Below are 26668 nucleotides of genomic sequence, written 5' to 3'. Positions count from 1 at the left end.
TCTAAATTATCGTTATTAAATACAGAGAGGGCGGGACTCGCAGTGACATGGATTTAGCGGAGAAGAGACTTTTGATATAGGGATATCGGTATCCGTTCTATGTTTCGATATTGCGTCGTAAATGTTTTAAATAAAGACACTACACATGCTCCTTGTCATTGTCGTTCTCTATGTCATGTTCTTCTTTTTCCAGCTCCAGGGACTGTTCGTACGCAGCCCATAACACGCAAGCGACCGGAAATTGAGTGGCAGACCGGAAACGCTATAATTCAGGATCCTCTCTCGGACTACCTCGCACGTACGCGTAGCGCCTCCCCCATCTGTTCAGCTCCTCTGAAATTGTGATTGAAACAGATTGTAGCGCTCCACGGTCGCAATGGCAACTGCCTGGATGGATCGTCAACAGCAACTTTCGTCCTATATATGAGATACGTTTGACGTGGCGGGGAATTAATGACCGATCGAAGAACACCTATTCTAATGTGATGAACAAAGTTTGACATTTTCCAGTACGAAAATGTCCCAGGGATGTACAATTTCTGTAGAAGAGATCCAGTCCTGGTGGGAAGTACCCGCCATAGCGCACTTCTGTTCGTTGTTCAGGACAGCGTTCAACCTTCCAGACTTTGAAATAGAGGTAAACAAGAGGCGGAATCGCCCTAACAACCAGTATCGTGCTTAATTGTTACAATAAAAAGCTATTTTAAGTCAGCTTTCTTGATTTCGCAGTGCGCCCGCGTTGTTTTGCATAACGTAACTCACTAGCTTACGGGCTTGGTTAGCTGAATTTGTTCTCTGAACTTCTCTACGAGTTTGTGTTGCTAATACAATCCGGTTAGGTAACGTGTTAGCCAACTAGTTAGCACGGCTACCTGTACTTGGTGTGTTGGCTGTTTTATCACCTCTGGTTAAATGTAAACATGGTAGGAGGTCGAATAGGGCTCTCGACTCGGCACTAGTTCTGGGTTCGACGCTCTTTGCCCGACGACGCTCGTCTATTCTCCACTTTATTATGAGATGCAGTGCTGTGGAACCATGTGCGACCCATTTGTTTTCATGGGGGAGAGGCATAACATTGCGCTCTTGTTTATATCACTGTTCGACCGTAGTTCGTGAAATGTTTAGTCTTAATTGAACTCAACTGAAGCAATATTCTTGCCTTTTCGTTCAAGAATGCAGCCAATTCCAATGTATTATTGGGAGCCCATAGTTATTTTACTGTATTTGGTGCAATCTGATTATACAGATCACAATAATGTATTCCAACAGCAATACAAAGTGACTGATGAGCCCATGGCCAAAAGGTTCGATACTTTGTTTTTCGATTAAAAGTTCGAGTTGATTGTCTTTCAGTTGCAAGCCATCTGGCTTGGGATGCCGTGGGGACGCAGATGCCTTTTCAGTCATTGTTTTCTTACCCTGTCCCGTTTTTGCGTAAAGGAGCACCGGTAAATCGCGTACCTTAACTGGATGAACGAAATATAACACGCGCATCATGTATATTTTCCAACCGTGACATAAAAGTATCCGTGTGCCATTGTTTATAGGTAGATGTATGCATCTTGATCTCAGGATCGGTGCTCTTTTACATTATTGTTATTAACTGTTATAAAGTGCATCTTTTGGTGTTTTATATTAAATCACGGGCCAAATTACAGCTTAATATATAGCCTAATTTGTCGAGAAATGATCGCATTACAATAATTGTGTACGGTCAACATCACGCATCAACGATCCCCATCACTCATTCACCCCCACCCCCGCGGGAGAGACACACGCAGGCAACGCTTTGTTATTGGATGGGTGTGTGGAGGGGGGGGGGAAGAGAGACTAGCAGATGGCGATCGCATTGCGCCTAGTTTACATGAAAGTTCAGGGTTTTATGTACTGTTGCATTTTGTCGGATAAAGACTTGAGTTAATATCAACATTTTTACTGCAATTACCATACCATGAATTCTATCTATCTATCTATCTATCTATCTAGATTCGATATAATACCTTTTAGAAAATGTGCAATTTGTGTTATTAAGGCCACTTTTTTGTTTGGGTTCTGTGCTTACAGGAACAGGTCCTGTAGCAAAGTATACTGTACACACACAAGTGACGCATCAGCTTATTTAGAGAAATGTATGAATGGCTACTAATAGATGGGACTTAATCAAACATTGCTTGACCAAAGGCTACAAGCCTATACTATAATGTCCTTCTGTGCTCCTTGATTTGTTTACAGATGGAACCTTATACATGTGCAAATTGTCATTGCACTGGTATACAAAAGTCTTGATTCAGTCAAAAAGGTGCAGGCATCTCAAGGCAAGATTCCAGGGCAAACTAGTCTCTGAAAAGTAAGTGAAAATAACAGGGTGAGTGTACACTTTCTGAGTGAAAGTCGTAATTCTGGTTTTGAGTAGTTTTGCATACCAGAACAGGCAAGACAAGCTTTCCAGGCCACTGTCAGTCATCCTTGGTTCAGTGACAGTCTGAATGACCATTGCCATCTTGTTATTTGGTTCAAGAACAAAAGGTATTCGTCTTTCAAAGTGTGTCAACAGAAGATTGAAAACATAATTGATATTGGTTGTAGGATACATTTTCTTCATCTGTGTCTAATAGTTTTTTGTTACCAGGTTGCATGATGACCCCTTAGATTGGGCCTCCATGTAGCCTTAACTCCATGACTTGGTAACGCAAAAATTGGGTGCAAGAGATTTGAGAAAATGGCTGGAAATGTTGTGGTGATGGTGGGGTGGGTGTCCAAGATGTAACCCTCCCCTGACATGGCCATCACATTTCGTCAGTCCAACATTGTGGACACAAGGGCTGCTCTCCCAGTGGGTTATGATTTATACTTTTGATCAACAGCACGGCTCATAACTCTGTACCCCTATACTCTATACTCTACTAATGTAATCCATTGGGCAATATCCTTTACCATAGATGTTGGCAATGATACCAGGAATTTATTCAAGTTGGGTCGCTAAACCAGTTAAGGTTGCCTGTAGGTATTTGAAGGCATACAAATGTGTTGGCCGTGAAGATCGCTGAACACGGCCGCTTTGAAAGGGAGGGAACGATCCACTGGGCAGAATCCACTGGGACTATTGATGGTCCCAGTACTGCCTGATATCATGTTTTTTTTCCTTTTTAATTTTTTTATGAACGCAGCTTTTGAAAGCAATACCTTTTACCGCTTCCAGACTGGTTCTTAACAAACTCAGTGATCCGGTTCAAAGGTGCTGCCGTAGTGCCATTGGGCGTCTTTTCTTTCTGTGGATCTGGTCTGGAGACTTTGCCTTTTTCACTCATGCCCTTAACCAGCCATACAAAACAGCCCTTCCTGTTTTGCCTCACTCCACTCACTGTAGTTTGGCGAGGCGGGGAAGCCAAGAGGAGGTGTATTTGTATAAAGTGTCTGTCTGAAGTGGCGTTGGGATAAATAGACATTGCAAATGACAGAGGTTACCATGGCAGTTGTTGTTGTACCTTCCCAATACCACTCTTAATTCAGGTGAAACTAGCTGTTGTAACTTGAATTGATTTAAAAGTACATTTTAATAAATGTATCTTATTCTTATTTACCCTTTTTTATTTGGATTGTTATTGTGTTTACTCATAATCCAGCAAACTGTTTTACATCTGCTAGCACAGCTCCATCTGTGTACTTCTCTCTCTTTTATCCCCCTGCCTGCCAGCTCTCTGGGCCTGTTCACACCATCATGGACCCACCGTCCCTCTCCTCCAGCCTCCCTCTCCGTGCCACTGCTACCAGCCCTAGCCCCCTGTCCCTGGCCCTCTACCCCTTCCATGTCCCCAGCACCCTCTGTCTCTCTCCCTCTCTCACCCCCAGCCCCAGCACTGGCATCACCATGACTAAACCCCAGATGGTACTCTTTCTTTCCCTCCCCCTGGAGGGTGAAGCTCTCTGCTTTCTTTCTGGGCGCTGCAGCTCTTCTGGGTGGGGGGAGCTCTATTCTCTCTGTAGCCCCCAGTGAGATTGTAAAAAGAAGATTTAGTCCTATTAGATTTGGCCAATAAGCAAGAGCTGGCTGCCGTTGTTTTCTTGTCTACGAAGCCAGTGGATTAAACCGTGTGTGCGGGTGGGTGTGTTTGGCCGAGTGGTTTGGGTGGGGGTCCAAGGTTTATAAGTGTTGCTCTGTGATGGCCCAAGTGTGTGTGTGTGTGTGTGTGTGTGTGTGTGTGTGTGTGTGTGTGTGTGTGTGTGTGTGTGTGTGTGTGTGTGTGTGTGTGTGTGTGTGTGTGTGTGTGTGTGTGTGTGTGTGTGTGTGTGTGGGACCTCTAGAAAACATACAGGCTTTTTGGTATGTTGGTGTGTGTGTGCGTGTCTATGTCAGCGGGCATCAGCTGCACTGTGGACCGGAGATGGGTCAGCGACTCATGTTTGAGCCAGTGTGAGCAGCAGCCCCACCAAGGGATCAGTGTTTAGAGGCTTTCATCCTGAATATCTTTAGCTTTTAACCCCGGCCTGCTCAGCTCCTTTGTCAGGCCCCAGGCGACTAGAATGGAGCGCCCAACTCTCCAACACACTCACTCACAAGGGAGTACACTTGTCAACAATGAGCCTTTCATCAAGCCTTGTTTGTTCTATCCCGCTATCTCGGCTTGATTCTTCCCTGCCAGGTTTTTTCGCCCCTCAAATGTTCACCATTCACTCGCCCCTTACGTTCCGCTCTCCCTCTATGGCTCTCCTTTTCTCTTCCTCTCCCTCTCTCCCACCTGCTGACACATCCCCAGATCATCCTCTCTTTCTGGTGTGCACAACATCCCCCCCCTGACACTTTCTTTCTCTGGTCAGCAAATGGATGAAACACTGGCTGCCGTTTCACTCTACACTGTTCCCCCTCAAGTATCACAATCCCAGCTTGATGATGCTACATACACAGGAATCCTTGAGCCTCCCCAACGCCACCCACCCACTCATGTCTCTGTCTCTCAGGACAACCAAGCACACGGCATTGTCAGGGGGCCGGCTCCCCACCCCCCAGTTGTGACTGACAAGTGAGGGTAGCTGGATATGGATCAGATGATTTCACATTGGTGTGTGTGTGTGTGTGTGTGTGTGTGTGTGTGTGTGTGTGTGTGTGTGTGTGTGTGTGTGTGTGTGTGTGTGTGTGTGTGTGTGTGTGTGTGTGTGTGTGTGTGTGTGTGTGTGTGTGTGAAGGAGAAAGGTGGGGTGTTGGTGGTAGTGGTGACTGTGGGGAGGGGGGGGGGGGGGGTATAGGCACATACGCCAAGAGTTTTTTTCAGCCATTTCCATTGTCACAGCTCCCCATGACTCCCCCTCTCTGTCTCCAGTCTGTGGCAGCCTCCCTCCAGGGCTGCTCCCCTCCATTCACTCCTTCCATCCCCCCCTTACCCGGCACAGTGAGGCCTACCTTCTCGAATGTGTTAATGGGTCTTGTTGTTGTGGTAGATGACAAGGAAGGCATGTGTGAGCTTAGCATTGTCTCGTCCTGGCGTACATGTGCATTGTATCGTGGTTCAGAGCTTCAGAAGGGAGGAAGTGAAGTGCAATGAACTTCCCATCATGCTATGAAATGCAGTACACTAGAGTTCTTCTTCCTTAGAAAGCAATTAATGCTGCTTGATCATGTGCAGCTGTGTGACTGTCGACTGCCTGCATCATTAATGTAGGATGCTGTGAAGCAATTAACATCAGGCAAGTATGCACCTGAGAGTGCAGTCTTTCAGATGTCTGTCAGTATTGGTTGTATGTGCGGTATGGCAGAATTGTTCCATAGATTTTGTGTGGTGAAAAAATAGATTGTAAACATCAACTCTGGTTCCGATAGAAGAACTTGCAGAAAAGATGGGCCATGGAATGTTATTTCCATTGGTCCATCTTTTTCGCGGCAACAAAGTTGATGTTGATGAGATAACTGCAGATCGTGGGCTGAATGGCGTGAGTGATGGCTAAAAGCCAGTCAATCACAGGACTAGTTCACTGACAAGGGGACCAGCTTGTTTGTGGATGGGTCTTTCTCAGCAGGTGGTGGAGAATGTAAGGCATGTTTAAACTATTGCCCTGGCTCTTTTGATTTTACATTGAATGTAAGGCATAATGTTTAAACTATTGCCATGGCTTATGTAAGGGAATTCAATATCTGCAGTAAAGGCTACGGATTGTTAATGTGGTATTAGTTCTTCAAGTCAATCTATTAGTGCCTGACCTGCAATATTTCCATTGATTGTAACAGTGGTTTGCAGTGGCAAATATGGCTGGGTACCAAACCTCTATAATTTTTAGGTTCTGACCATAACATGTTGGTACTACTGAGCCAAAACCGGACCAGAAGTTTGGTTTCTGATGTTGGGTTCTTGAATTGCTCAAACGTGTATACATGGGTCACACACTATGGGTGTCTTTTTAAATGTCTTATTTAACTTTCTCCCTCTGTTCATCTGCATCATGTTTCTGCCTCTCTCTGTTCAGCTGCATCATGCTCCTGCCTCTCTCTGTTCAGCTGCGTCATGCTTCTACTTGACTTTTTGTGAAAAGAAAGCTGAATTAGGGTTGGGCGATCCTCTCTATTTTCATATTGTCCAATCCTGGTTATTCTAGATTTGCAATGTATGATTCTAACGCCTGGGGATGGGGTGGAGGGGTTCATCAGCTGCAAGCAGTACGGGTAGAGTTACGTATTGACATTTCTAAAGGAGTGAACATTTTATTTAAATATTAAAAAATCTAATATTTTACAGTAATGTCTTGAAAAACAACAGCTCCCTTTTAAAAGTTTGTCTGTCATTTGTATTATATTATATTGCTATGCTCCTAAAGTAGTCCAAGAGGTAAACAGATTATTTGCTTATTACTTTATAGACGTGTTTGTCTCCCAGACAGACATTTTCATTGTGCTGTGTCAGCTGCGTCTTCAAAGTAATATTTTGAAGGAAGCAAAGCGCTACGAGTCTAGGTGCTCTCTATTTATAGAGTAAGTTCTCATAGTAAGTCTGTTAAAATCGCTGAATATCGGCCTAGAAAAAACTATCGATAATCCCTTTGCCAATTGCCATTTAACGATCCGATCGCAAATTGGCACAAGCCATAATTGAATAGCTGGAATGATTTCTACACATTTAACCCTGTTTTCTATTCTGATTTGGATCCTTTTAAATAACGGGACAATCTATCCGGCTAAATTCAAACATGGCTTTCAATCACTATTACATTGCACTTGAATCTGCCAAGACAACAGACGAATCCCATGCAAGGCTGTAAGCATGTCGCATCACGCATCACAGAAAATGGAACTGTTTACTTGTCTCCAGAGAGCTTGTTTCAGGTAGCTAGCTAGCTTAAGGTTTGACTATTTTACACCACAATGTCAAAAAAGATGACGGGATGTAATATTCTGGTATGAGCTCTGAAAAGACATAATAACCTAATCAGTCTGGCAATCAACGTTGAATCTGACCTCAACCCTTTCTTGAATGTGGAATACAAATCGTTACAGGGTATAGGGTTACACTGAAGCACTCTTTTGTGCACCAGTCTATCCAAACATGAAATGCGGAGCATAATCCCACATCAAATGTATGGTGAGAGAGGCCTTGAATATTATCTTTGTTTGTAATGTCAGGTTAAATGTGGGCTTTTATTGTGATCTTGCAAAATGAGCTGCTGTGATGCAAGAAAAATGTTACACTGACAAAGTATTATGGTATGGTGATATCATGGTGGGAAGAAGCACAGCTAACTTACCTGTGTGGTGAGATCCGGTGTGGCTCTCTGCCTCTGCCAGCTATGGGGTTTCACATGATTCTGTTGTTGTCCTTCTCCAAGCTCTTTGCACCATCTGCCTAATGTTGATCTCAGCGTTTCAGCCCCCGACCCCTGCTTTCTCCAACCACCTTGCTCTGGGGGGCTATTTCTCTCTCTTCAGGGCCAGCAGGCTAAATGTTAACGATCTGTGTATGGAGGTGCATGTGGGTATGTGTGTGTTTGTGCATTCGCATCTGTTTTGGCAGTGTGGGAAGACGAGACCTCCGGTTTGTAAGCAGACAGTTAAGGAGGAAGCTGATGTTTTTTTGCCTCTTGCCAACCATGTGTGGGGACAGGCGGTGGTGGGGTTAGACAGGCACCGCTGGCCTGGGTGGCCTCTCATCTCCTGTGTTTAATGGCCCTCACCCACTCAGCTAGCCCATGTAGGCTAAGGCAAAAGGTTCTCAGGTTCACTGTAGAGAATCTACCAGGAAGGATCGGCCCACTGTCAGTCTCTCAACAGCCCCAGCAACAACCCCCATGCCACATACTCTCATAGCCCCACCACCTGTTCCACCTGGTGCTGACATTAAACTATAATTAAATTATAGTTGAATTGAATTAAACTCAGTCAACCAGTTGTCATTCCTATCCAAAGGACTGAAGGACAAAATGTCTACTAGTGATGGTTCGTTTGCGACCAAATCAGTTCGAATGAACGACTCTTTAACAAGAACGAACCAACCTGATTCCACGTTTCAGTTCTCCCTCGTTCGTTCTCCGAGACTCGACTCCCAGACCCACCCACTAGTCGCTGAGTAGCTGACGCTGACTTGCGAGTCGCTGTTCGTTCACTGCCTATGTTAAGTGGTGAAGACTCGAGGACTGAGACGTCATGAGAGCCAGCCGGGCAACAACATCCCGATTCCGAACATGAAGCGCTCCTCAGCTGAAAGGAACTTGGTTAACGTTGTGTTGATTGATGACCATTTGCGCCATTGCACGATCCTGATTTGTTTGAGAATGAGAACGAGGGATTAGCTGAGTCTGACCGACTCAGCTGAGAACCGTGCATTCCATGATTCACCGCTACCGGAAACGTGACTGAACAAACAAACAAATATGAATGATTCTTCTTGGCAAACTGACCGACACGAAATGAATCAAGGAAACAAATCATGAAATCCATCATTGATGTCTACCTTGCCTTTGGCTATGGGAGGTCTTAACAGTTGCCTGCCGAGTGTCAAAGGAACACCAGATCTTCCTATACTGGTAGAAATGCAGTATGGAAGGATTTTGATGTTTACTGACCAGCTTGGTCCTCATCTACACCAGCTATGAATCTGGGGGTTATTGCTAATGATCCCTTTGGTAATCAGTTAACACCTACATCCTGAGGAAGCAAGGATGCTTTCCTGTGATGGGTGTATGTGATTGTGTGCCCATCCAGGCACATGTGTTTGTCATGTGGCAGGAGAGGTGTATGTGTGAGAGAGGGTGGTGTTGTCAGTTGATTACTCCTCGAGGAGTCATGTGTGAAGTGGGACGAGGTGGAGGGGGAATAAGAAGACAAACAAAGAAAGGAAAGGGAGGAAGAGAGAGAGTAGCCGGCTCTCACACAGCAACACAAACAAGCCTCCCTTCCCCCCCATTACCATGCAGCCCCTCCACACGTCCTCCAACTGCTGCTCCAGATGGAGCCCAGAGGAGTTGTTAACAGCAGCGCATGGAAAGGGACTCTTGTGAAGCTCTGCAGAGAGGCCAGGCCCCTGATACCACAGGGCTCTGCGTTCTGCAGCAGCTGTGGCATCATAGATACAAGCCGTCCCCCCTCCCCCCTCAGTCCTACCACATCACTTCAGATCCCTGAAGCTTCTCACCTCCTCACAGCGTCGCTCTGACTCTGATAACGCCCTGTTACCAATGCAGGTGTTTTTCTGCAATACACCATCACTACTGCACCATCGCCACCACATGAGTGTGGAGTATCTTCAAATGTTTTGTTCTATGATGCAGATCACACTCCTATCCTTTACCTCTCTTGCTCACCTAGTGGCTCAAATATACAGGTGTCGGTGGTCCTGTGTTCATGGAAATTAATTCTTATTGGTCTTCAATGACCATGGCCCAAAGGTCACGGCATGGCCCTATCCAGATGTTGTCCCATGATGTCTGAAACACAATACTTCTCCATAATGAACTCTTGTAATGGAATTTCACTGCCTTGCTCATTATGCAGATAGCTATGGCAAACACATTTTCAATGTTTCCTTTTGTCCTTTGATGTAAACCTGTAGATAAATTGTTGTGCCACAACATGACCACAATTGTATAGCATGTTTAATGAATGGTGGTGTCAACAGCATACAAATGATATGACTAATATACTGTGGAAAGGCATTTGCAGTATAATGTGGTCACCTCCATCCCTTGCTGTCTCTAAACAGGCTTTTGCACAAATTGTAATGCTCCACATGGTGTTGGGCTGCTGGACACTAGGGACCCATAATGGTTGTCTTATAGGCGGAGGCTATACAATCAGAAAAGTATCTGTCTGTTTTATAAAAATTGAGGATGCTCCAAGAAGTCACTTGGGAGTGTACATCTGTTGTGTATTGCTCCTAGGCGTCATGTTTTCTTGTCCCAGATGAGCGCTGTAGTCATCTGTTTTTCTAGGCCAGAAGTAAGCAATTGACATTCAGGCGTAAAGCCGCACTGACACCTGAGGCCTTAGCTGGACGCTGGTGCTCTCATGGCCTCAGATGATGCCCACACCCTTTCTACTGGAGGAAAGTCACAGGGCGTTAATATGGTTGGCATCACAGCCTCTTTATAGTCGGCATGTTCTTGCCTTAAGGCTGGGTTACATGGTAACAATTTGGTAACGTTTGTTTTGGCCAGAGCTGTTTTTCTTCAGAAGGGTTTACACCGGGTCCAAAAGCATGATCCTCGTATGAGGATACAAATAAATGATTTGTATCCTCAAAAGTGCAGAAGAAGGCCATCCTGCAAGGCCTCTCAAATTAAGAATGTAAGGGGGATACACACCTATGTGTAGTGGAAAACCTTTCGTCATAGAAGACTTAATTTACTAAAGTCGAAACCAACGTAAACTAAATGTCTATATATCAAAAGCTGTGTGTGGTTTAAATGATAGCATTAATACTTTTGCTCAAGGCTCTGCAATCAAACCCCAGCTGTTGAACATGGTGTTGAGCTGCTTCTGTGAAGGATACCGATACTAGCCTTGACTCAGACTCTAATCTTTGTCCTGTACGATAACATGCAAGCCTTGTTCACTTTACTACCTGGGAGATGCCTTGCTTCATTATTAGTTTTCCTTCTAGCCATCTGCTTATCCAGTGTCCTTATCTAGGGCCTGATGAGGCCTATTGATCATTAATGGAAGCATGACTATAGTCATGATCTATGGGGAAGCAAAGTAACTCTGTACTGTCTTGGCGTTTTATTATTTAGTCTATGCTCGACAAATCTCAGTTGATAAAAGCTCAAATAGCTTTCATTGGTCAATTATGTGCCGGATAGTTCAAAAATCGTTATTGCCAAACTAATTTACAAATTGTAATCATTATTGAGACAAGTTTTATGTCTGAGCAGTATTCTACCCATAAATTACATCCACCCAGTTATATAGCTGTGACCATAACGGCCAGCTCTATTGTATGCAGATGTTGCATGTGTGATCATTTAAAGGAGCTTCACGCAGGATATTTCCAGCTGCAGTGTTCCGTCTTTAATCAGTGCGAGTGTTAAAACCCCCGCCCACAGAGGATTGGCCTGCTGGGAGGTTGGCTTTCAGAGGGAGCTGCACATGTACCACATTTATTCCCCTTCCTTTGCCATCTGATCCTCCGAGTGGCACTTCAAAGGTGGCGCTGGGTGGCGTTAATCCAAGGGCTGGTCGGCTCAGTTCGCTCGCACCAATCACTCCGCGTTTTCCGGCACTCTGCGCCCAGGCCCTCTACCTCCCCTCCCTCGCCGGCGCTGGCCCCAGGCGTGATCAAAGCGAGGCTCCTCTCTGATGGATGAGCCCTCTCCGGCCCACAAGCTGCTTGACAGGAGACCAGGAAGTGGAAGAGAGCGTGACACAGGATCTCTCAGGATCTCACCCACTTGTAACATGGCCATATACATAAAATACCCCCAATGGCTAGGCACCGCCGTCTTCCAGTGATCCATGGTCATCCACAGCCGCTGCTGGGTACACTTTGACCTGGAAAAGGGACATTTCTCAAGGATCTGTTTGAAGATCTCTGTTAAACCTCAAGTATCGGCTGGTATCTCGTTGACCTTTTTTGTTTATGTCTACTTGAATGTTCCTTGTTTAGTATAATTCAGTACTGACCCAGCCCAAGAGTCCTCCGATGGAATTTGAAATTCTTACTGTGCTGGGATGGGGACGGAAAGGGCCATTAGAACCTGTTTTATGAGCTACTGCAAGTAGACTGACCACCAATAGCTTTTTGAATTGGCCATTAAAAAGTGCTTAGGGGGCTTGATGAGCTGTGCCTTGTTTGAGTAATGACTTAACCGTTGGGTCATTTCTCGCCACATACTGCCTCCTCTGGTTTGTTCCTGAATGATGCAACCTTTCTGCTGGGACGTCCCTTTTTTTGTTCTGATAAACTGCATCACTTGAAGTTCAACATTGTTAGATTGTTTTTTGCTGTGACGCATCACAGGATAAAACCAATCTGCACTTCTTAAACATCCCAGGTTAACCAAGGTGACTTTATGCAGATTTAACTAATGAAGCTTACCACCTTGTTTCACTACTGCCCCTATTTTATTTTACAACCACATTACCAAACATTTGTCGTATCCTGCTTTTCAACGTGCTGTTTGGTCCCTCCTCCTGTTTCTCATCATGCTGACTCTTTGGCTCCTGGCTTCCGTCTCCCTCGGAGGCCAGGAGGAGTGGGAGTTGACCTTTGAACTCTCCAGGGATCCTCTGGAGAGGGGCTGCAGTCTGCACACTGACGGGTTACATGCGAGTGCAGAGTGAAAAACCTCCCCTATGTGGGTTATTTTCAACCTCCAGCTGAATTATTGCCAGAAGACAACCATATCCTGGAAAAGGGACCATTCTTGTACTGATGTGGGGCACTTAACATTTATACGTCTGCAGTCTCCACCGCCTGCTCCATCTCATCAGTGTCCTCCCCATTAGGGCCTTGAGGCTGTCTTTGGGGACAGCAGTGCATTCTGGGAAACCCTGTGGTGTTTTTTTTCAGGGGGTGGTTACCAGGAGGGGCCCAAGGCTGTGATGTGGCTCTAGGGTTCCTGCTGCCTGCTGTTTCTCCTCGGTTCTCCCAGGGCTTTAGAGTTTGCTCTGGCCGTTATTACCGCTTCATAAAACCTCAATGGCTGTCACACAATGCATGGCAGGAGAGGGGTGGGCTGAACTTGAACCTTGTCTCCAGTCAAACAGCCAGCGGCGAAACAAGCAAACCCTTGCCAGAACACTTTGAAATTCCTTTCCACCCACCTGCTGACTACCTTTGCCAGTCTACCTCCCCTTGGTTTCCAAGCTACTAAGCTTACCACTGTGAGCGGTTTGCTTTTTTTTGGGACTTGCGTTATAAATGTTTGATAGCGACAGGAACTCTGTGGCTTTGCCGTACTAATGTTCCCCTCAATGAGACATCCGGAGTGTTGAAAGCAATATCTATTAAATGTTTATTTGTTTTTGTCTAATCCCGCATCCTATTGTTTAATAAAACTGGATTTTGAAACGTGTGTTCACACCTGTGAAATCTGTTTTTACGACTTAATGCTTCGCTCTGGTCCCTTTTGTGGTCCTATTTGTTGTCTGACTGCTGTCTTTCTCTGTGTCATAGGAGCTGGAGAAAGCCCTGTCGGAGCAGGACTTTGATTTCCTGGGTGACCTCATCGCCTGTCTTTTACAGGGATGCTACCAGCGCAAGGACATCACGTAAGCTGCCCCCATGCTTTACAGGAAAATGAGTCGCCATTGTTGACATATCATCTAGGTGGGGTTGTAACGCCTCAGCTAATCAAAAGGGAAAAGCTGACAAATGTACCATCCTCTGTGATGAGGCTGCCGTAGAGACCAGAGTTCCCCACTGTGTAGGATGGGGGGACAGGGAATTCAGGCCTTGATTTGTCAGGATCAGAGAAGCTAAGACTGTGTGCTGAAAGACCGAACCTCGTCCTGAATTTAAACCGGGATCTGTAGCTCCCTTCTCGTGACGATAAACAACACTTTGCATCGCTATTTTTTCTTCTTCTTTAATTACACTTGAAAATAAATTCTCACATGTTTACAAATTGACATGAATGAATAATCACAACTGTTTTTGTGATTATTGACTTTTTTAAAGATTATTGAAATTTGACTTTTATAACATGAGGGTGTCCTATGTTTAAGTAAAACATTGGAACAAATTAGAGATGTGTACACAGCATATTTATTGTCATGCAATATGCATGCAAAGATACCTATCCATAGCTGGCATTAAGCTATTGCAGCATCCTTCTTTGTGATGATGAAGGTAGGCACACAGAACCAACACGCCAAACCCAAAACTACTGTTTGGTACAACAGCTGCAGAGACATCAAAGAGCAAGCATGGCTCTAGAAGGAGTCAAATTAAGCTTGGGCCGCCTTTCAAAACTTCCTCATAAAGAGCTAGGCCAAAGATCTGCTTGGGTATTCAGTAGTTCAGGTGGTTGCTATTCAGATCTACATTGGGGTTTCTCCAGACAACCCCCCCACACCCCCCCCCCCCCCCTCCCCCTTTTTTTTATCTCCTTTTATTCCTGGTCATCATCAGCAAGCAGCACAGTAGTGCCAGTCAGGCCATAATAGAAAGGCAGGAACCATTCCAGGCGTCCACCTGGAGCGGCCGGCAACAGAAGGACAACTGGCTTTATTGGAGCGGACAGGCACTGGCGTCCTGGGGACGGCTGCTAGGGCCTTTCACTGAGCTGCCCTTTTCATCCGCCCGCGCTAAACGCTCCGGCAGAGCGGGGGCCGGGGGAGGTGTGAGTGTCCGCGGGGCCTATCGGAGAGAATAAGGAGAGGCAGGAGATAGAAGGAGAGCCGCTAGTGCGAGCGGAGGACAGAGGGAGGGGGTGTGCCTGCAGCTGTGTGAAAAGTGCACGCTGCTCTTTCAAGATAAGCCATTTTTTTTTCCTCTTCCTCTTTCTCTGGGCTGTTGCGTGGATGCTGACCCCTGCCTCAGGCCCTTGTTCCTGTTCAGCTGAGCAGGAGCAGCAAAAAAAAAAAGTGCAGATTAATCAGCCTCATCTGAGCTGGAACCGACGTTTATTTATCGGCTCACCCCACCCCACCGGTCCCCTTTCTGCAGCCCACATTTAGGTTTGAATCGGTTTCTTCTCTGAGCTCCCTATAAATAAAAAATATTTCCCCACTGCTTGCTTAACCGCAGCGTGCTACAGTACCCCTGCTGATTTCAGCACTAAGCATACCTATGCCGGCTGAAAGGTTACCTAGCCACATGTAGTGAGGCAGAGAAAACCCATCACTAGACCCTACTTGCAGTATAAGTAGTAAAAAAGATTAAATCTTGCAAAAAATGTAGATAAAAAATACAGTCATTGGAAGAGAAGAATAGCTTGCCACTGACTGTGGCCTTCGAAACGAGGGCTGCACTTGGGTCTCAAAAATACTGCGCAACATTCTTACAAGAGCTGATACTTTGTATTGCTGAAGGTGTTAGAAAAAGTATTTTTAAACTAATAGGCGTCATTGAGTGAAACGCGTATCTGGGGCACTGGTTTACCGATGGATAACCTAATAATCTAATGTAACATGATCCTCTTCATGTTACATTTCATTTTTGGAGTGAATGGTTACTACCACTGTGAAAACATGAGGAATCCATACATCACAGAAGTCATCGAGTCATACTTTAAAATGGTGTTCTTCGATCAGCTTCTCAAATACACTTTAGCTTGAGCTAATGACTGTTCTTTAATAGGCACTACAGAGGAATCCCAGAGTGGCCAATCACCATTCAGTCGACTGGAGAATTGTTCTGTGGCATGGTTTGATACCATTTCAGGTTAAAGGTTGTATCAGTGATTCTAGGCCAAAACAGAAATGATCACATTCATGTGATCTTTCCTCACGATCCGCCAGGTGCCCGCCCCATAAGCAGGCCGTCAAAAAACGTGTCTCTGTAGGCAGCCTGTGCTCCGAGATCGTACACAAAAACAAATGGTACTACCAACCACTCAAAACCAAAATAAATAGTATTCCAACCAATCACCAACAAGGGGTGGATGTTGTGGAGTTCTGCGCTGCGTTCATGATCGTTTCAATTGGATGTACGAAACACGGAAGGGAGGGGCGAGCTGGCTCTGTTTGTTTGGGATCTCACTTCAAATACCAACAGAAGTGACGTCACCCAACGTCTCTGTTACAACCTTTGAGACAACCCGAATGGAAAATCTGTTGTTGTCGGTCTCCCTTGCAGCCCCCAGGCCTTCAGCGGCTACCTCGATGACATCATCAACTACCGCTGGGAGCTCGAAGAGGGCAAGCCCAACCCCCTGCGGCAGGGCCCCTTCCAGGAGCTGCCCGTCCGCACCCAGGTGGAGCTGCTGCACCGCCTGTGTGACTACCGGCTGGACGCGGCCGACGTCTTCGACCTGCTGAAGGTAGCGCGCCTCCCCCCCCCCCCCCCGCCACCAGACACCCCGGCGCCGCCCGGTCTGGTTCAGAACCGACCCAAGCGATGCCAATCCATACTGGGCCTTTGAGGTAGTGCTGAAGTGGCGATGTACCCATTTGTCCGCCACACATCGTTATCGGTCGACATGCGCCCTAAACACCCGATCGGCTGATCAACTTGAAGTTTGCCGATTGCAGGAGCCAAACTCGTGCCCCAAAAAACGATTGTTGCACAAGACGTGCCGTCATTAGGTTCAGTCAACTTTAACATGAGTCCTCTTGACTCACAATAAAGGTAGGCTTAACGTAACCATAGAAATGGCTTTTTGTTGATGCCATAACCTGCCTGCATCTCGCTGGGCTTCACTCTCCGTGTTTTTATTTGTATTTTCTATTTATGTAGGTTTGCACTAAAAGTAGTAAACCTAGACATAGTCGTTATTCACACATCCCCATGTTAGCTGGAACCACTGAAGTATCTATAACCTGATGCGTCAAGGCTGCCCTCGCTCACTCCCTCAGCCTTATGTGAAACTAACTTACTGCTCTTCCGCTTCAATAGAAGATGAGCGAGAGATATTTTCAATGTCCCTAAACAGCGTAGCCGAAGCGCTACGTGTAGCCACACGATTTCAGCCATAGTACTTTAATTTCAACGTGGTTCCTACAATGTTAAGCATTGGCAAAAAATATAGGCATCTCCTACGTAGCCTACACGCAAAGGTTGCCGATCGCACCAGCTGCATAAACAATCCAGACACGCAGTAATATCAGTTACGCTATTATTTCTATAAACACTTACAATAATGACCAAAGAACTGTCAGTCATTATTTGTTATGCACAGGCTAGTAACAAAATCTGCTTCTTCCCGGTAGCCGTCTTTTTCTCTGCCTGTGAATATTGATGCTTGCCGAGTGTATCACAGGTGACATTACAATTGAGTGATGTCGGATTAAATCGGTGTTGGGAGTTGGAGCTCCGTTGGAGTATGTTGGTCTTAAAATGATTAGAAACGGTCAGAAAGCTCTTACTTGTAATGTAATGTAACTTTATTTAAACAAGGACAATGTACAAAATAAACATTAACCTTGTTTAGAGCAAGGAGAGATGGATTGTACCAGGTTTTAGTAAATTGCTCTTAGTAATCCAATCTCAACTCCTTAGTGCTCTGTGTGGCTCTTAACTAGTCCAAACTCAACTCTGTAGTGTTCTCATATAACGCTGACTAACTAAGAACCCGTATGTAGTCGTCACACAATGATTTTCATAAGAAACTTCCTATTAATATATATAACTTCCTATTGTATATATAATATATAATATATTTCACTAAAAATCTAAAAAATCTAACTGATTGGCCGATCACACATCTAAAAGATCTGTGTTTGGGATGGGCCTAAAAAGACCTGATCAGTGCATCCCTAGTACTAACATTCAATGCATGCTCCATGTACTATGGTTGGAATTTACTCATTCAACTCATAGTATACATACAATCCATGTCCTTCCTATCTAGTAATGGTCATAGAGACACTGATAAAAGGCTATTCACTGTAGAGTTCACTGAGGCAAGGATTGGTGGAGTTCAAAGTCTCTGCGTCTCTGAGTGTTTATCATATCGACACAGATAGTGGTGCTTATGTAACCTAGACGCTGGCGGCATGCAGAGCCTTCATCCATTATTATGTTGCAGGTAGGAGGTTAATGACTACGCTTACTTCTTGTTTTATTCATTACATAACAGCATTGTTGTAACCTGACATGCTACATTAAGAAATCACACTCACCCATTCAGATAAATAGGAAAATAAGGAACTATGTAAATTAGTTTTGTCTGTCTGTCCGTTTGCAACCGTTGAAGATGGCAAAATGGCCACAAAGCGCACATTGTATCCAGCACTCCTTGGTTCCAGTAATGACTACTCTGTAGCGGAGCTAAAGTTATTAAAGCGCGGTTAGTGTGTGTGCTTGTGTGGGACGGAGCGCTGCTAGTGTCGTCGGGTGAGGTGCATCCCGTAGCGCTGGGTGTTGATCCCTCCCCTTCCCCTCCTCCAGGGCCTGGATGCTGACAGCCTGCGGGTGGAGCCCCTGGGGCAGGATGGGAGCGGGGCCCTCTACTGGTACTTCTATGGCACACGCATGTACAAAGAGGAGCCTGTCAGATGGAAAGCAGAGCCGCTCAGGTAAACTGTGTGTGTATACTTCATGGTTAATCAAGTAGTGTGAGTACTGTGTGTTTATTCGATTATTGGTACCAAATATTCAGTACTTGAATCTAGCGTACCAATTTGTGACAGGGCTGCAATGTTTTCTACTCTGCGACGTTGTGTCAGGGGAGGGGGGGGCTTGCATTGTGTCGTCCCCCCGGACACAAGTTTTAACAAGGCCATTAGAGGGTGATTTGTGGGCGTTCTGCTCTGTAAAAGAGCCTGTGATATTCACCTCCATTCCCATCGGTGCTCTGCAGTGAACCGCCTGAAGGGAATCCACCGGAGAAGAAGAAGAAGAGGGGGCGGCCCCCCAAAAAGAGGGTGGAGGACCTCCAGCTGAGGTGACTAGTGAAAGTTTGGCTGAACTCTGACTTTCCTTTTTGCATTTCCGTCGTCATTTTGTTTATTTCTTCCAATTGAAGCTCACTCCAAAGGAGGATTTATAGTTAGTCTTTCAGCAGAGACTTTTATCCAGCAATCAGACCAGTCGACCACCATACTGGTACAAGGAAAGCCTGGAATCACCCGTCTGGAACATACAATATATCTTGTTAATTGCGTTATTTAGTTAAGCAGGATGATTGGTAGAACTGTGGCGCAGTAGAATTGTAGTTGTATGGGTGCATAGTTGTACGGATGTACACATTCAGTTTACTTAAAGTCCCCTACGGCATCATATTCCTGAAGATTAGGTCAATTGTGAATTGTATTATTCTTTTTCCTGTTTTGTGTTTTGACAATTTGGAAATGGAACAATACTCTAGCAATAACAAGATGCAGTCCATTGTCTTGCTCTCTAATTAAAAAAAGTTACATGATAAGACTAACTAAATAAATAAAAATCCCTCCCTTACAAAGAAGTGAAGCTGAAAGATCTTGTCTTTGTGTGTCCTCATCCCATCATCACATTAATGTTTGTGTTTCAGTGAAGCGGAGAGCGAGGTCCAGACGGACACAGGCCTGGACAGCCCCCCCCCTGGCACTGGTAGGAATCTGAACCACCAGAAAATGCCCGTATTGCCCCATCCTAGGAGATTTTCTAAAACAGACCCCGGCTAACATTCCTTTCAGTATGAGTAGTGCAGAGCCCAGGGCCTGGGGGGGAATCACCTTGGGCCTGAGTCTGTGTTTCCTCCCCCCAGAGCGCCAGAGGGGCTGCTGGTCCCTGGTGTGCGATACGGAGCCACAGTGGGTCAGTCTTGCGGAGAGCATCAAGGACAAAACCTCCCCGCAGGACCGCCATCTCCACCGCATCATCAGCCAGAACTTCCTGCCTGAGATCAGCAGCATGATTGAACACAAGGTCGGTCCAGCCGCGCGTTTTCCATTGGTCCTCATCACAGCCGTCTGTTTCGCTCACTCTATCTCTCATTCCCTCTCTCTCTCTCTCTCTTTCTCCAGTGTTCTTGTCGTTTGAGTTAGAGAAAAACGTCTATGAATGCTCTCTACTTGATTAAAGTAGGGTCATGTTACAAATAGGAGTTTAGGGAGCTGGTTTGGGAGGGAGGCCCCTGCCATCATGTTGTTATCCTCTGTATTCGCTTCCTGAAGATCGCTTGCTGTTGAGTCACAACACACTCTCAGGTTCAGACAGTCCAGGCTTTGAAGACTATCAGGAAGGAGGGTTTTTTTTTTCCGGGAATTCTTGACTCACCGCTGTGAGTCGGGGAGCAGGAAGAGAGGCACGTGCTTGTCCTCCATGCGGCGCACCGATGCAGTCTGGATGGAGTTCGAGGCCTTGAGTCAGATCCTGACTGGAGGTTGGAGTGGACCGGAGCAGAGCACGTCTTTCACTGGCTCAGTGGTGATCTGCTGAACCCACCTGTCATTCCTGTAGGACACCAACTGGTTATTATTGGAACTGGTATTATTCTCCTGGGAGTTACTCTCTCTTCTGGCTTAGATTTTCCATAATGTTGAATGAATGGAACATCTCAATGCTTCATTACCTTTTCTATTTCCTTTACGGGAAAATATTAAGTCTGCTTACATGTAATGTGTTTAACCACAGTTCAGGTGCAGTGTTTTAACACAAGGTTTGTGGTTTATGGACTCGCATTCCCCTCTGCTCATTTATAGCCAGGCCTTTTGTGGCGTTGCTATGGAAACCATCAGTCTCAGTCGGTTGTGTAGGGAGCCAAGCTCTGCAGATAGGTGTCGGCACAGGGGTCACTCCCTCATTGTCCCTGGACAAATGTGTTCTTGTCCTTCATGGTCGCGTAGCTCCGCTGTAGCGCTTCCCACTCTGAGATTACCGCAGCGCAACCTTCAGCGAGCGTCCCGGTTAACACGGCACTCCTTAAATCCGCCGGGGATATCCGCGGACTATTCCTGGGGTTCGTGCAATAATTGTGAAGAACAAAATCTGAATCAGTATGCACAGACACGCACACCGACACACACACACACACGTGTGCAGATGCGCACGAGGCGCGGCCAACGGCCGCACCCCTTTTGGGTCCTGCCGCGTGCATCTCTCAGGCTGCTGTCACCCACCGTCGGAGGAGGCCTCTCCTCACCTTGAGGCAGGACGGTGCCTCTTGATTGACGGCCTGGCTGTGCTGCAGGATTTTCCGCGACCTCTTAAGTGGCGACAGCAGAGGCACTCCATCTTGTGTGTGCGGGGGCAGGGGTAATGGTGTGTGTGTGTGTGCGTGTGCGTGTGATTGTCTGTGTGCACACGTGTGGGGGAGGCTTGGATTGATAATGCACAGCGCAGGGACCGCAGGACATGTTAAGACTAAGCTGAAATAGGGTGTTCTATGGGCGGCGTGGAGGAGGTTGGTGAGAGGTGACTGTAGCTCAGCTGGCCCGTTTTGCGCTGACAGGCCATCAGAGTCGTCCTCCCTTTTCCTTTGTCTCTCTCTCTCTCCCCTCACTCTGGTCCTCAGTCCAGACCAGCAGTAGTTGGTGGTGTGGCGGCCAGGGGGCCTGGCGCTGACACGTCCCTGTGCTGCCGGCGCATTCTGGCTGACAGTTCTGCACAGATTTGCTCCCACTGATGCACCCTGACATGAGCCGCGGAGGCCAGGCCCTGATATAGAAAGGCTTTAAAGAGATCTGGTTAAACTCCCTGGTGGGCGGCTCTCTCGGCCTCCTAGTTGCCATGTCCTCACCGTGGCAAACATGAATTCTGAATTCGAGAAATAATGATTTTTGAGATTGATGGACTCAAACTCTCCATCTGCCATGCGGGCCCACACATGTTGCTATTCCCGCATAAGAACTACTCCTTCAACCCTTCAGGGGTGAAAGCATGTGCAGGTTGCCCATGTAGACTCTTGGGTGTAAACTCTGTGCCCTCCGTGGCAGCCAGGCTCAGCCTCTCTGCTGTTCTGTGTTCATCTGCAGGAAAAGGAGCAAAAGCAGAAGCTCCTGGAGCCCTCACCAAGCCGCGCATCTGGGCGCCACTCCGAGAAACGGATCCACCAAGAGGAAGAGGTGTGTGTCTCACAAAAATGCACTTTGATGTGATGTTTTTTTTCTAATTACATACAACGGTAACCTTCAAACTTTGAATTAAATACATGTTATGTGTGTAGTAACCCAACCTAACACAGGGTGGCAGGATGGGACTTTGGATGTAATGGTTCCTGTAATGGTCTGCCTTCAGGACGACCTGCCATCCATCGCCGAGGTGGAAAAAAGGAAGGACGGGGATTTGGACCGGCAACTCCTGTTGGCGGAGCAGAGGCGGGAGGACGAGCGGTTTCTGCAGGAGGAGAGGCAGAGGGAGGAGATGGAGAAGGTCAAGGCTGTGGAAGGTAACGGTGGCGCCGTAGACAGATCTACACCTCTATATCGGTCACACCAACCCAGGTGACCTTTGAACTGGGATCTAGGAACAGAATGGCCCTTTTGAAGTAGGCCCTCTGTATCCATGGGTCCCCACTGTATGCCTGTTGGTGGGCGGTGCTTCTAGCCGGGTGATTTATATGTGGGGCACCCGGACTGAGAGGGCCAGTGTTAGGAGGGGCCTTTAAGCACAGTATCTCTTCTCCTTCCCTCTGATGTCATCTGCCAGGGTTAATGAACTGCTGATGGTGCTTCAGTGGAGGAGCCTCATTAATGCGTTCTAGATGAACAGCAGGACCTGCTCTCTGTGTGCATTGCCTATGTGGAATCCTCCTTGAAACGCCTTTAATCCACACCACAGGAGACTGGCAGCCCTCTCTGCCTTTCATGTTAAAGATAAAGTGTGTGGGTGTGTGTGTGTGTGCATATATATAGGGCGCACCCTGTACTGGCCTCTTGATCAACTGATCCTGATAGAAGATGGCTGGCTGATAAATCGTCTATGCTGAAGGGGTGTGGGCCTGGTTTGTATTGGCTCCGCTGAGAACCCCGGGGTTCCACATGGATGCGGTTTAAAAGCGATAATGCGTTTAGATTTGAATGTTTGATCCTGTACCGTTTTGTTTACAGAACGAGCGAAACGAAGAAAGCTGCGGGAGGAGAAGGCCTGGTTGCTCTCTCAGGGGAAAGATCTGCCCCCAGAGCTGATGAATCTGGACCCTCACTCGCCCATCCGCAGGTCGCGCAAGACCAAGGAGTTGTAAGAAGCCCCTTTCATTGAAGCCCCATTCAGGGCCTGTTTACAAAACGCATTGTTTCCTCTGCTTTGAAACGGCTGGTAACATTTGACGCGTGTCCAACTTTCAGTTATGAAATCGACGATGACTACACTGCGCTTTACAAAGGTAAGATAAGTGACTTTTGTAACAGTTGCACAATGGCAATAGCAAGACGGCTGTTGACATCTCTCTCTGCATTGAATGCTCTCTGACGTTGTACCTGGTTTGTTCTCTGCAGTGTTGGAGACCCTCAAAGCGCATAAAGACTCCTGGCCCTTCATGGAGCCCGTGGACGACTCCTACGCCCCCAACTACCACGAGCTCATCCAGGTACAAGAGCAGCAGCAGCAGCAGCTCCTCATGTTTGTTTTGACTTGAAATGGCATACAGTGGTCCAGGCACGCTCTTCCATCTCTTCAGAGAGGGATTAGGTCCCATTGTTAGTTTGGTAATTGCGCTACTTTGCTATTCAGACTCCCATGGATCTGTCCACCATCGAGAGGAAGCTGAACGAAGGCGACTACATCGCAAAGGAAGAGTTTGTCACCGACGTGAAACTCATGTTCCAGAACTGCATGGAGTACAACGGGGAAGACAGCGGTGAGAGCGATGGAGCCGCAGCCTTCCTCACTTCCTCTGTCTTTTGATGGCCCAAAAAAGAGGACGTAGATTTCTAACCTAGAAACCTAGTGTGTGTGTGTGTGTGTGTGTGTGTGTGTGTGTGTGTGTGTGTGTGTGTGTGTGTGTGTGTGTGTGTGTGTGTGTGTGTGTGTGTGTGTGTGTGTGTGTGTGTGTGTGTGTGTGTGTGGCGGGGGCAGTCTTGACAGTGATTAATGGGGAGTGATTGAGCTGTGCTCCACTGCTCTGAGGGGGGTGGGGGGGGGCTGGCTCAGGCCCTGCAGTGCCAGAGAGACATTCCAGCCCTAAGCCCCCTGTCTGGAGCCATCCATCCGACTCAATGCACTCCCCAGGGGAAGAGAAGGAGGAGGAGGATGGGGAGGAGGTGGAGGCCCTGGGAGTGGAGGGGGGAGAGGTGGGAGTGGGAGGAATCTTTTCCAGAGGGGGCTGAAGGAGCCCAGGGGGTCAACTGACGCCCTTTGACCTGGTCAGCAACAGCGGTGTGTGTGTGTGTGTGTGTGTGTGTGTGTGTGTGTGTGTGTGTGTGTGTGTGTGTGTGTGTGTGTGTGTGTGTGTGTGTGTGTGTGTGTGTGTGTGTGTGTGTGTGTGTGTGTGTCATGCTGATCGATGAGTGGTGTGGAGTGTGAGGGAATGAGCCGGTGAGAGAATGTTTGTGACTGGAAGTGATTCTCCTGGCTGATGCGGTCGCCGTGTAACACATCGGGGACTTCATAAGTACAAGTATTGAAGGTGCAGAGTGTAGGATTGAGGGGCATCTAGCGCTGAGGTTGCAGTGGTCCATCAGCTGAGGACCCCCTCCTCGGCCCTCCCTTTCCAAAGATGTAGGAGACGCCATGGTGGCCTGTAGTGGCATCTTTTGTGTACCAAAATGGTGGCATAGTCTATGACAGCATCCAAGTGTAAAGTTATGAGGCTCCTTGATCAATTCATGTTATTCTATTATGTTATTTATGTAAAACTATAGGTCATAGCTTAGTAAGTAGGATTGTGATTATAAATGTAAAGGGACAGTGAACCCATGTTTTATACGTTTGTCATACGTATTATTTGATAGTAGATGGATGGTCAAATAGTTAGGCCATTTTGTCACTGTTACTAAAATAAGACGATCCAGAGAAAAAGAGGTGAGAGTGATGGAACGGCAGCCTTCCTGACTTCCTCTGTCTTTTGTCTGCAAAAAAAAGAGGATGTAGATCCTATGTACTCAAAGGAGACTGTGTGTGTGTGTGTGTGTGTGTGTGTGTGTGTGTGTGTGTGTGTGTGTGTGTGTGTGTGTGTGTGTGTGTGTGTGTGTGTGTGTGTGTGTGTGTGTGTGTCCTTCATATCTGTGTCTGAGAGATGGTAAGGCTTCTGGGACACCCCTCCACACACCTTTTGTAGATAATTTTTTTATGACTTTTGAGTGTCGAAATTAACTTGTGTCTGTCTCTCTCTCCCCCTCTCTCCCCCCAGAGTACACCAACATGGCGGATTCCCTGGAGCGCTGCTTCAGCCGCGCCCTGCTGAAGCACTTCCCCTCGGAGGACGGCGACACGGACGAGGAGTTCCACGTGAGCGGCGAGGACCGCGAGCGCAAGGAGAGGAAGCGCAGCCGCGGCAGCAAGCAGCCGGGGCCCGACAGCCTGATCAGGGCCACGGAGCAGGCCCACCGCAAGCGCAGCGCCCAGGGGGGCAAGGGCAGCAACCCCGCCGAGGAGGAGGGCAAGAAGCCCAGCCGGCCGCACCCCCCGCCCCACTGGGCCACCGGACCGCCCCATCACCCCCCGGGACCGCAGCACATGGGCGGCGGCGGGATGTACCGTCCAGGACCGCAGGTAGCCCTCTACAGCGTCTCCATCAGCTCTACTGTCACTAAGTACTGCAGCGTGTGTACAGATTGGTACCGCGCTCAAGCAACTTGGTTTATTAGTGCACTACTTTCAGATGTAAGATAGGATTCCAATGTGGCCGATCTGCTCATCGTTATCAATTAACACGACCATATATTTTGTGCGGTCGGATGACCCGAAACTGTAGCATTGACGGCATCATTCGAAATGGGAGCCCAGAGTTGCAGTCTATTCATTAAATGGATTCTCCCTAACTCTGAGACGACTCTTTCTCCGGTAGATGCATGGACCTCCGGGCCCCCACGGGCCGCCGATGTATTCCCAGAGACTGGCCATGGACCCCCGCTTTGCCTACCCTGCCCAGGGGGCTCACATACCCAGGCATGGGGACCCCGGTCTTCACCGCATGCCGCACAACTTCAGCATGCAGGTGTGTACCCGCAGAGCGGGGTCGGTGTTAGGGGTCGTGGGAACCACTGATGACCAAATGCTTGAGGCCTTTCTTGCTAATTGAAATGCTTTCCTTTACCACATGGACGGCGTTGTATAGGGGTGCAGCCATGACAGTTCAAAGAGCCAGTGAACCCACTGTTTCAGCGGAAATTCAAACACGAAGATAATTGAAAGAGTTTGGGCTGTTTTGGGCTGAGAGGTCGAGGAAAGATGGGGGGGGGGGGGAGGGGGGGTGTTATCGACATGGTCACGGCCCACAACAACTTTGTGATACCGTTTTTAGTACCATTGTTGTGTATGTGCGTTATAATGAGCGATGTTGTATATGAAATGCACCACACACCGTAGCGTTATCCTTTAGTGACCAAGAAGCCAAACCCTGGGACGCGGTTAATGAATGCATCCATCCCCAGGCAGAGCGCCACACGTCCACACAAACCGTGCCGCCGGTGCCCCTTGGTTGTGACGTCTGAGTGCCTCTGAAAAGGCACTCAGACGTCACTAAAAGAACACCACTTGCGTTTGCAGCAGAGTTGGACGTTCACATAGTG

General features: G+C 47.3%; 1 protein-coding gene across 1 annotated transcript in view; it reads left to right on the top strand.

Moving 5' to 3' along the window:
* The first annotated feature begins 396 nt into the window (after window positions 1-396).
* cecr2 (CECR2 histone acetyl-lysine reader) overlaps window positions 397-26668 on the top strand; it is a 33513-nt gene continuing 7241 nt past the window's right edge. The window contains exons 1-15 of the mRNA XM_084477843.1: window positions 397-637; window positions 13590-13684; window positions 16215-16398; window positions 18468-18595; window positions 18880-18963; window positions 19549-19607; window positions 19765-19925; window positions 21974-22063; window positions 22236-22386; window positions 23048-23177; window positions 23285-23322; window positions 23435-23526; window positions 23670-23796; window positions 25288-25649; window positions 25945-26094. Coding sequence (XP_084333969.1) covers window positions 518-637; window positions 13590-13684; window positions 16215-16398; window positions 18468-18595; window positions 18880-18963; window positions 19549-19607; window positions 19765-19925; window positions 21974-22063; window positions 22236-22386; window positions 23048-23177; window positions 23285-23322; window positions 23435-23526; window positions 23670-23796; window positions 25288-25649; window positions 25945-26094 — 1971 coding nt within the window. The 5' untranslated portion in view covers window positions 397-517. The remainder of the gene's footprint in view (window positions 638-13589; window positions 13685-16214; window positions 16399-18467; window positions 18596-18879; window positions 18964-19548; window positions 19608-19764; window positions 19926-21973; window positions 22064-22235; window positions 22387-23047; window positions 23178-23284; window positions 23323-23434; window positions 23527-23669; window positions 23797-25287; window positions 25650-25944; window positions 26095-26668) is intronic.

This window comes from Micromesistius poutassou (genome assembly GCF_964030765.1).
Source record: "Micromesistius poutassou genome assembly, chromosome: 13".
Classification (NCBI taxonomy): Eukaryota; Metazoa; Chordata; class Actinopteri; order Gadiformes; family Gadidae; genus Micromesistius; species Micromesistius poutassou.
Note: the sequence above shows the minus strand (reverse complement) of the source record. Positions and strands in the feature narration are given on the sequence as shown.